Source organism: Delphinus delphis, chromosome 8 (assembly GCF_949987515.2).
Source record: "Delphinus delphis chromosome 8, mDelDel1.2, whole genome shotgun sequence".
Classification (NCBI taxonomy): Eukaryota; Metazoa; Chordata; class Mammalia; order Artiodactyla; family Delphinidae; genus Delphinus; species Delphinus delphis.
Window position 1 is genome coordinate 20,344,318 of NC_082690.1, and position 11,622 is coordinate 20,355,939.

Here is an 11,622-nt window from a genome sequence, read left to right on the forward strand (position 1 = left end):
ATTTGACTTCAGTGATATTACATGAGAAAGTGCTTGTGAAGAACTTAGAATGCTACCTGGGAAATAATCGATACTCAGATGTTTATCAGTATTGGTGGCGGTGGTCTTAGTGATAGTTGTACTGTTTCAGCATGCTCTGGCCCTTTAGCCTAATGTCCATTTTACCTTTTGAAATCTAGGCCCTAATTAATTTACATTTTAAATGTTAATTTTAAAGCAATAATAGTTTATTGGGTAGCCAAAGGTAGAAGGAAAAGAATGGAATGCACCAAAGTTCTGATTTCTCCCTTTCAAGAAGCTTTCTCCTAATCAATATTGTATTCAAGGTACCCAAACTCAATCCATATACTTGCACATTTGTACTGAATCTCTTTTTGTTTAGTAGGCTCTTCCCATACTCCTAAACTTTATAAATTGAGGAGAAAATGGTAGCCAGTAGCTCAAATTGATTATAGAGCAGATTTTAAAAAGCCTCTTTAATTTGAATCTGTGTGTAGTAGTATTTTTACTTTTCATCCTCATATAGAAAACAGTTTCAGTTAGGGCTTGACTTAAATTGTGTCTTCCGATGGGCTTCTGGAGTTTCAGTTTTTATCTCCATGTACAAACTAACCCCTTTATTTCATTCTGCTCTAGAAAGAACATGTTCACTAAGATACTTCCTTGACTTGAATGAATCATTATATTCACAAGTCCATCCAGTTTTAAATCTAAGTAGGAAGAAAAATACATGTAAAAGGAATTATGCACTCCTTTGGCAGAATAATATAGGAGTGACTGTTTCATTACATGGCATTCACCTGAAACGTACCAGACCAGAAGTTAGGGATGCAAGGCAATTTTTCCTAAGAGAATACCAAACAATATTTTTGTATACTGAATGTCTATGGACATTCTTCCCACCAAAAAAATAGTTTCAACAGGATAAACAAAAACACAACTACATTACAACAACTCACTTTTCCTATTATCAAACTTCAAACAGCAACACATGAAATAATCTAGTCCGGTATCATAGTAATCAAGTTGTAACAGTGTTTCGGGGTATAGTGATCATGACTAATTTTTAAAAGTTATTTGTGGAATTCCTGTGATGTATTCAAGGTACATAATTTAAAATATTCTTATGTAGAAGTAAGCTACACAAACCTTATATTTGCTCTTCCTAAGTGCTTTTTAATAATGATCTTTGGTGTTCTAAGACCAGATTTAAAGGGCAAGAAAACTTGAGGTTGGATTCTGTCCTAGAAATGTTGATTCATCTCCTTGCATTGGGGTGAGAAGGAGGGAAGGTGGAGGCTGAAAGGCAGGCTGGTTCCGACAGCACCAGTGAGTGCCTTTATTGATACCTTGCCCTTTGCACAGTGTGTCAGTGAGGAGGTGACATTTGCTCGAGGCTTAGCTCCATTTGTCACTGAAGGGGTACTCTGGGTACTGGCAGAACACAAACTGACAAATGGAAAAGAGGCTTTGGGTTGAATGCTGCTATTCTTAATATTATTAATGGGTCCAGGTTTTTAGACCTGTAGTCTATTTAGTGAATAACCGCTGAGAATCTATGCCATCTAGAGGAATGGTGTTCTCAGCAGTGACCAAGGCATCTGTTCTCTCCAGCTGTAGTTTTTGCTGCTGACTCTCCCTTCAGGTGCACTGAGTTTGAATTTTTTTTCTCATTGCCAATATATCCTTCTGCATTTCTGTTGAAACTGTGTTTTCCTTTTAGTGCTGTTCAACTTTTCTACTCAGTGAGGAATATCTTCCATTTGTTCCATGATGTTGTACCAACATATCACAAGTATGTGCCACTGTGTCTGACTTCTGTGTAATATTGTAGGTCTAAAATGTTTGTGAGTCAGGTTAAAACCAGTAATTTTATATTCCCACCAAAGATAATTGGTTACTAAAATTCACAATGAAATGCAGTAAACATTTACATTACATGTTTAAAGGACATGGGTCATTTATTAATAAATTAATAAGGGTACTATAATCTTGCAGTATAGTAGGTGACACAGATTTAAAGACTCAAAAGGACTTTACCCTGTTACTGATGGTAGGTGCTTGCAGAACTGCCTCACTTTATTTGGTTACAAAACAAAAGGTCATCCATGACTCCATATTGCTATCCAGTAAACATCCCACATTTTCCCTTGGCATTCATAGCTTTGCAGACTGAATACCACAAGAGATTGCTATTTAACTGTCGATCAGCCGCTCTTAGCAATCTTAAGCTGTATTTACCTAATGTCTTGGTTTTTTAAGGTTTCTCTTAATATTAATCTCAGAAGTTACTCATAACTTTAAGTCTCCAGGAGTTCTCTCTGTTATCCAAATTAAGTGTTTTGGATACCTTTTACAAATGTTTTAAATAAATATGTCAACAAAGCTATTCCTTAGTCAAGGACTCTGGTTTCAAAGAAAAAAATCAGTTTATTGTTTGTAGTACTTTTTAGTTCAGATTGAGATGTTTTTAAGTAGGGCCAGTTATTGTTTTTATTCTAAAAGACAGCTTATTTATTGTAAACATTATTTTTATTTGTATTCTCTTTGCTGTGGCTTAAAACTTTTATTTCACTTTCTACTTAGGTAAAGGAAAAAAAACATCTTCGGGTCAGTTAATAGCCACGTCCTTGGGGATTCAGAGACAGTTGGCTTAGGGGTTTTCCTGCTTAGAAACATTTTTCACACTGGTGTGGAGTTAGATTTGCCTCTTTTTCCGCATTGTATGATCTGGGAACTTTATGCTAGACCAGTGGTTTATAAACTTCAGTGTGTATCAGAATCACCAGGAAACCTTGTTAAACTACAGATGCTGGGTCCCATGCCTGAGGTGTCTGATCAGTAGGGCTGGGGTAAAGCCTAGAATTTTTAACAGATTTCCAGGTGATGCTGATGTTGCTTGTCAGGGGACCACACTTTGAGAACCACCGTTCTAGATTAGCGTTCACAGCTTTGGCAGTAGTTTAGACTCTTTTATGGACCTTGAAGAATATATATGCTTAGGCCCTACCCCTAGAGATTTTTGATTTATAGGTATGGTTTAAGATTAAACATATCTCTGTTTTTTAAAGCCCTACAATGATTCTGATGTGTAGCCCAAAGTGAGGACAACTGTCTGAAGATTGTTAGTTTCCAATTTTATATATTCTAGCCTGACATTGAATCAGCAAACTAGGAAGTATTAATTGAATGGCTGCTAGTGGATATGTAGCAGAGGTATAAGACAAGATCTCTTCCCAAGCTGGGTAGGTAGACCAATATGTGCAGAAGAATTAGAGCAGTGATTTTCAATCTTTTATGAAAATTTAAAATCACATGGGAAGATTTTAAAACATATAAATGCCCTGGCTTCACTCAGAGGTTGTGATTTAATTTGTTTGGGGTGAAGTCTAAGCGTCTCTATATTAAAATTTCTCAGGTGACCCTAATCTGTAGCCAGCTTTGAAAACTAGTGAATTAGAAAATAGTTGAGTGCTTCATTGTACAAATGAAATGGGGATTTGGAGAAAGGGGAAGCAAACATTTCCACAGACTTATCAGTGTTAGATTTCAAGGGAATTATTACGTACAGCTATGCCAGGTTTCTAGTATAAAGAGTTGACACAGGTAACATCTTGATTCCCTTGTTGTTTTTTGTTAATCACTAGGATAGTTTTAAAGGATAAGGTCCCATGCAGGCAGAACAACCTCAGTGACTGAGTGGGCGTGCTGAGGTTATGCCTTGTTAGGTACAGCATTTATACAGTAGACAATGATTAACACCTAGAAATACATTAAAAGAGTAACTTCATCAACCCCAACTTCAATAACAGGAGATTTCTTTCTTTTCCTACGCTTCCTCCTGACCTAGGGAGAACCTTCAAAAACTGCCCCAGTTGGCTGCCATTCACCTCAACAACTGTATGTATATCGCTCACCACTTGCTGACCCTCGGGCATCAGTTCAGATTGCGTCTTGCCCCCATTCTGTGTGATGGCACTACTACTTTTGTGGATCTTGTACCTGGCTTCAGGAGACTTGGTAACTGATGCTTTAAATTTAGGAAGCATATTGATAATGCAGCTTATCAGACTAGTATCTTTGTAATTTACGAATGCAGCAGTTAGAAATTAGGTGGTGGTCCTGAGCTGTATTGGAAAGTGGGAGGGCATTTAATTTGCAGGTGTTCCCAGTTACTTAGTTTTAAAAAGTGAATGCAGTCTTTTGAAAGCATTACTTTTTCATGACGTGATTTCATGGTACATTAGTGTTCCAGACTGCATTTCTGGTGTGCAGTGAATTCACCAAATCAGAGTTATGTCAGTAGAGTGACACATACTAAGATGTAGTGTGACAATTCTGTTAACATTATTGGTAAGAGCTCACTAATGACAGTGCTTATTCTTTTGCAAAACCTCAAACTAGCTCCCTTCTCTTCTACCTCCTTTAGCTTTACTTCTGATTATTAAAAATCAAAAGAAATGTGGGGTAAGTCAATAATGATAGCCTAAGAAAAGCAGAGAATCTATATGATTTGCTTAGCTTTTCAATTCCTGACTTTTCCCTTAGGTGGTGTAGATATATCAGAAAAATAAGCAGTTACTTCTACTGTACAAGCAGTTTTTCTTATCTGACTCTGGACAAACTGTTGGAAAAGACTTACTATCCTGAGGGTGGGCTTGGAGGGACCGGCTAATGTATTAGCAGTGATGTTTCTAGTAACCTTAGGGCAACCTTATGATGTTATCTAACAAGCAGTTGTTTTCAAATAGGCAGAATCAGATATTCAGTTCATGCTTGTCTCTCCTCTTCCACCCTGGTTTTGCATTGTGTAATTGAACAACTTTTAGAATTCTTTATTCTCTTTTCTTATTATAGGGACAGAGTGTTTTTTGGCCCAAATGCGGGCACAGAAAGGAGAACTTCTGGAAAGATTATCAAGTGCTAGAAACTTTTCAAACATGGACGATGAGGACAATTACTCTGCAGCAAGTAAAGCAGTCCGACAGGTGGGGGCTGTTGTTCCCTCTGGAATTTGTACTCTTCCTTTAGATGCTCCCCCACCTTGTTTTTTAAGCAGCAAAGAATATGTAACAGGTAGCTCAGTTCATTCCCCAGAACTCCCATTGGAAAATGTGGCTACCTTTTACAGTCTTGTATACGATCTTTCCCTTCCCCTACCCCACCAAGTCAACAGGAAGCTATCTTCCCATCAAGCCACTAGTGATGGGAATAATAAGTCTGTCATAGCAAGTATTTAACCCATGAACTTAGGTTTGGGAAATTTGAAATACTAGCTTTCATCTCAGAAAAATGCCTCTCTCTCCTAAGTGACTTATCTTTTTACTAGTTTTCCCATCCTCAGAATAAGTCAGTTTTTCATCTAGCAGAGATATCACTAGGGTGAAATATTCAAGAAGCACATGTTCTTGATTACTTTACCTCACCGTCATATAACACTTCTTCTCACACACACACACACACACACACACACACACACACAATAAATGTAAATCTAGAAAAATGTGAGTTGTAACAATCTCTCTTCCATGTAAATATCTGTATTCTTCTGACAGGTACTGCACCAACTAAAGAGACTTGGAATTGTGTGGCAGGATGTCCTGCCAGTGAACATATATTGCAAGGCTATGGGGACTTTACTCAGTACAACAATTTCTGAGATCATTGGCAGAATCACTGCCCTAGAGGTAAGGGCCATTAGATGCCTCACCAGACTTGAGATGCAGTTCTTGTTCCAGATTGTCACTTTCCTAAGGAAGTGATGTTGAAGTCTCATCTTTAGTCAACACAGATGGTAGAAGAAATTGTTCATGTGTCATGTCTAACTCATTATACTGTTATTTTTTTCACTTTTATCTTAATTCTGTTTTGCTGGAGACTTGCTAATCTCTATCTTTCATACCTGTATAAGAAAGCAGGGTTATGCTGCTTCTCCATCTAGCATCTGTGTAAATTATGAATGAGGAAGTTGGAAATGGGGCAGTGCTCCCAAAATGTAAAGTGTGAAGTCATATATACTTAACATGTACGTGAACTAAATAATTTAGTAAAGTGAAATGCAGCCTTGTGCAGGTACCACTTTACCAACACACATGTGTGATCCTACAGGAAAGTTGCCTGGACTCTGCCAGCTGATACCTCTAAAGTATAGATAGGCTAAACCCTTGTGATAACACTCCCTGCTTTGCAGCAAACTGCACCACATTCTATTGGAGAAATGGATTTTTTCATGCAGGCAAACTAAATTACCGACAATCTGTTGAAACATATTTTGTGTCATTCTAGCTTTAGGAGTATTGTCAGAACTGATGAAATCTAGTGTCTAGTAAGGTGTGCTAAATTGGTTGGAAAACATCTTGCTGTGGCTGACCCCCTGAATAGTATACACCAAAGGTCTGCTTTTTACTTACTGCTAAGCTGGCCCAATTCTGTTCTGTTGTGTTCCCTTTGTGCAAAATCAGGACATCTCTACTGAAGATGGTGATAGATTGTATTCCTTATGCAAAACAGTGATGGATGAAGGACCTCAAGTATTTGCACCTCTGTCTGAAGAAAACAAGAACAAGAAGTATCAAGAAGAGGTTCCGGTCTACGTGCCAAAATGGATGCCATTCAAAGAATTGATGATAATGTTACAAGCCAGCCTGCAAGAAATTGGGGATCGGTGGGTAAAATCCTTCTATAGGATTTATATATCTCTTCACAGCTATAAAAGAGTATTAGTGCCACTGAGAGCAGTGCTTCTCTCTGTTTCTTAATATTACTCAGGAAAGTTTCATATTGAGTAGCAGTAGGTGGGGCCTTTGCATGGTCTATCATAGTGTGGATCTCATGACCATTTTCTCATATTTGATAGCGTAAAGACTTCTTGTTTCTATTATTTTGGTCTTGAGCATGTTGTTTTGTCATGCTGTACGTGATCTTGTACTTCTTGCACTTACAAGGAGTACAACCATCTGACACCTGGATGGAAATTCTTGCCCATTTTAATCAACAGTGGATGCATTTTAAGATTGGCTTTGATATGTTAACAGAGAAGTGACTTTTATCTGTAAGAATATTCAGCATCAAACCATTGTTTGATTGACCAGCAGTTTTTCTACAGGGAGTAAAGTAGTTTTAGAGATTCAGCACCACACACGTAGAAAGGATTCATATTTTCTTAAATATAGTAGATGATGTTTTCTCTCAATACCATCAGTTAATGTTGCTGTGCTCTGTAATTGTATGCTATGTCGTATCATACTGAGTGTGTGAAGGTCATTAATACTATGCAAAAACTGGATAGATGTGGGCTAGTTATACATCCTTGGACGCTTTTATTATTGTCTTGGTATATTTTTAACAAGCATGCATACCTTGTATAGGGAACTCACTGAGTAGGCATTAAGGTCCATATCCATCCCTATAGCTACTTGTCTATCTACTTTGGCTTGGTTTATTATAGATGCCCAATTACATTAGACTAGTTGTCCTAGATGTGTCTGAGTTGTTCCCAGCAAATACTATCCATTCTAAAACAAGGTAAATGAGATTTTTTTGCTTGAAAAAAAAAATCACATCAAAATACCTCTAACTACATTTAGTATAAAATTTGATTTATTCATTTGTTATTTACAAGTCCTTAGTGAGTTATGTCTTCAGGTAAGACTCCAGAGGGCAGCAGATAAGAATTTTTCTTTCGGCTGTTAAAGGGCCTTCTTGCAACCCAAGAATGATCGTTAATTCTTCGTTATGAGAAAAATTACAATACTGATATGTCTCAGCTTCTTTTCTTCTGCCTAGGAAGATTTTTTTTCGTCCTAGAGATTTCAGTAAATATAAGGATAATAACTAATTGAGAAAATTTTTTTACCAAGGAAACTATCTCCAGTTGTGTAGTTTAAACATTTAAAAATTATAAAATATACATGTGAAAGAGTACAGTATATATAACATATATTCACAGTTTAAAGAAAGAGTGAAATAAATGTTCATGTACCTATTGCTCAGCTTAAAAATATTACCACTACCTTTGAAGACCCTTATGTACCCTTTTCCAAATCGTCCTTGCCAGAGGGGTAACCACTATCTTGAATTTTGTGTTATTTATCTCCTTGCTTTTCTTTATAGTTTTACCACATTTGCACATATCCCTAAATGGAGTCTTCTATAACTTGCTTCTTTTGTTCAGAAAATTCTTTCGTGAAGGTATCTGTAGCTGCAGTTCATTTTCACTGCTGTATCATATTCCATTATATAAATATTTCATAGTTTTTTAAAAAACTAAGTTATAATTAACATACAATATTATATTAGTTTCAGGTGTACAACATAGTGATTTGATATTTTTATACATTATGAAAAGATCACAGCAGTAAGATCAGTTACCTTCCATCACCAAACTTGTTACAATATTATTGACTATATTCCTCATGTGTATGTTACATCCCTGCTTGTGACTTATTTATTTTATAGATGCACATTTCATGGTTTATCCTGTTGCTTCACATTTTCACCAGTATTTGGTATTATCAGACTTTAAAATTTTTGCTAGTCTAGTTGCTATGAAATGGTAGCTCGTTGTCATTTTAATTTGTATTTCCCTAAATTCTAATGACATTGAGCATCTTTTTAGTGATCATTTTTCTTCTATTGTAAAATGCCTGTTTACATTTTTTTTATATTGGGACTCTGTGTGTTTTTCTTTTTGAAGTATAGTTGATGCACAATATTATTAAGTTACAGGTATACAATATAGTGATTCACAATTTTTCAAGGTTATACTCTCTTTATAGTTGTTATTGGCTATATTTCCTGTTGTACAATATAGCCTTGAGGCTTATTTTATACATAATAGTTTGTACCTCTTAGTCCCCTACCTCTAAATTCCCCCTCCCCGCTTCCGTCTCCCCACTGGTAACCACTGGCTTGTTCTCTGTAGCTCTGAGCTATTCATATTTTTTACCCTTTATTCTACGGGGTTGTTTGTGATTTCATATGTATTTTTTGTACTTATCCTTTGTCAGTTAAAATGTGTTGCCTGTGGTTCACTTTTTAAAGTAGTTACAGATCCCATTACTCTGTATAACCATGTGAGGATCGTAATTGTCAAGTTCAAACGGGCTTAGTGAGTATAGAATGAGGGAGAACAGTTTTATCTTCCTAACTTGGTCTCTTTGTCTGTCTATGCTGTTACCAAAATGCAGCCAAGAAGTAGAAGATGTCAAAGATACTGACTGGTAGATTCGTAAAGAAGGGGAAGAATGCCAGAATTTGTTTTATTTCCATTTTAAACAAATACACTCTTGGGATCAAATACGCAATTTAAAAATCTGGCTTATACTTAATAGGAAATAGAAATTGTGTTTTTCATTTTGCAGGTGGGCAGATGGAAAAGGGCCCTTGGCAGCTGCGTTCTCTTCCAGTGAAGTAAAAGCTTTAATTCGTGCCTTGTTCCAGAACACAGAAAGAAGAGCAGCTGCCCTTGCCAAGATTAAATAGCTCCATCTTCCTGAGAAAGCCATTTCTTGAGCAGGTGGATTCCTTTCTTGGCGTAATTAGTCTTTAAAGACTTCTTGGAATCACCCGTTGGTTTTGGTGAACTGATATATCATGGAAGTTTGATTTCACCTAAGAACGCCTTACCTCCTGGCCTGTATGAGGCTTTGTTGAAGAACTGGTTGTTAGGATCAGATGTCAAATGAAGCACCTCAATTTGTTGACTTTTTAGCCACCCTCCCTTAATAAGAAACTGTAGGGTGACATTGTTTCATGTTGCTTCCAGGGCCCTCTGGGAACTGTGTCCATTGAAAATATAAGCCCTGGCCTTGGATCAAGGAATCCAGGTCATTCCAAGAGTCAGGATAAAGAATTTGTGAGAGATGGGAGATATATTTTGGAGGGCAAGGGAACCATAAATTGGTCTTGCAGGAATTAAGAAGACTTCCTTCAATATTTCTTTCCAATAAATAATGCTTTTCAGAGTTAAGGGTGAGTGTCTTTAATAACATGGGAACTTCGACGAAAGAGACCATCAAGTTTTCCTATCTTTCATGCCATTCTTTTTATCAACATTTATGATCCTCACAGAGGACTCAATGACTTACCGTCTTTCTTCATGACACTATCTGATAATTTAACATTTCTTTCAGTATAAAGTTTTGGCACTTTTTGCTATTTCTACTAAATTATATATTTTTTCTGGCTGAGCCACGTGGCTTGCAGGATCTTAGTTCTCCTACCAGGGATTGAACCCGGGCCCTCAGCAGTGAAAGCAAGGAGTCCTAACCACTGGACTGCCAGGGAATTCCCGGACTAAATTCTATTTTATTGGTTGGATTTTTTTTTTTTGTCTTCTCAAATTCCACTGTTTCTGTACCTTATCCAATGGCAAAGCTTTAAAATTTCAGTGTTCCTTTGGTATGTATGTGCCATGAGATGCTAACTGTGGGTTTGGTAGCCTGATCTTTTATTTGGTGGATGTGGGTAATCCTTCAGCTCAACTTTCTGTGTTTTTAACTCTTTGCAGCCATTGGAGGTTTATATTCTATTAAAATTATTCTCGGTAGGACTCTGGATTGTCTCTCTTCACCCTGAAATGTGGAATTCCGCTTGTGAAAAGAGGTAAAGAGTGCGATCGATCTTTGTGTGCCTCGGAGGAGATGCTGTCTGGAGGATGTTTTCAGTACAGTGGGCCTGCTTCCTTAGGCGTCAACCCCTGATCCCTGGCACACATTCTGCCTTCACCTTCTTGTTCTTAGTTTGAGCTCAGCCCCTACATTCTGGTTGCTTAGTTTTTCTTTTACCAATTTAGGGGTCATAGAAGAAAGAATTAGAAAGAAGATTGGTTTCTTTTTATAAGAGAACTCAGCTGTGGTTAGTGACAACCTATCTGTCTATACTCAGCATATCCTACTATGAGAACGCACAGAAAAAAGACTTGCCTGAACCAACTTTAGTTTTTTGAGAACAAAGTAGTTGTCTTTCTTGAGAGGGGGAAGGGACTATTTGCACAGGTGAAGAAAATACCTGTTTTGGAAAATCCACACCATTTCAGCTAGCATTCTTTTTTCAGCAATTGAGGGGATGGGGAACTAAGAACAGAACTGAACTAAATGCCTTGCAGGACTGTTGCACACATAGCGTATTTCTTTTGTTCATAGAAGCTATTCCTGTTGCTTGACAGGTAGAGCAATTGGGGGGTGGGATCTCTTGTAACTGGAAAGCACACTCCTCTCTCCTTCCCTTCCTTCCCCCATTAGCACAGAAAACTGCATCATAGTTCTTCTGAGGCCCTTAGACTCCATCCCTCGGGACTCCTTCCTCTGATGAATAGTTTGTATGTCATGGCACACAGAGTGGGCAGACTCCATCCTCTTCCCTGGCCAAGGCAATTGACAGCTGGTGGTTAAGTGGATATTCGTTCTGGTTAGGGACGAGCCATCTGGCTTAGCAACATGGGAGTTGGGTCTGGCAGCTCTTACAGGGACCTTGAAGGTACCTATTCAGATAGGGAACCTGAGATGGACCGGGAGGGGAGCCTGCTTCCTCTAGAAAGAGCGTGCGGATTATGTGAGTAAGGGAAACTTACGAGGCTTGACTCATTCAGTGGATCTGTAGGCCAACGGAAAGAAACCTCTT

The 11,622-nt window shown here is 37.7% G+C and overlaps 1 protein-coding gene across 1 annotated transcript in view; it reads left to right on the top strand.

The window, feature by feature from the left end:
- ZW10 (zw10 kinetochore protein) overlaps nucleotides 1–10,567 on the top strand; it is a 32,915-nt gene extending 22,348 nt beyond the window's left edge. The window contains exons 11-16 of the mRNA XM_060017938.1: nucleotides 1,724–1,795; nucleotides 3,851–4,020; nucleotides 4,858–4,988; nucleotides 5,556–5,687; nucleotides 6,462–6,664; nucleotides 9,363–10,567. Of these exons, the coding sequence (XP_059873921.1) occupies nucleotides 1,724–1,795; nucleotides 3,851–4,020; nucleotides 4,858–4,988; nucleotides 5,556–5,687; nucleotides 6,462–6,664; nucleotides 9,363–9,483 (829 nt within the window). The 3' untranslated portion in view covers nucleotides 9,484–10,567. The remainder of the gene's footprint in view (nucleotides 1–1,723; nucleotides 1,796–3,850; nucleotides 4,021–4,857; nucleotides 4,989–5,555; nucleotides 5,688–6,461; nucleotides 6,665–9,362) is intronic.
- The last annotated feature ends 1,055 nt before the right edge of the window (nucleotides 10,568–11,622 follow it).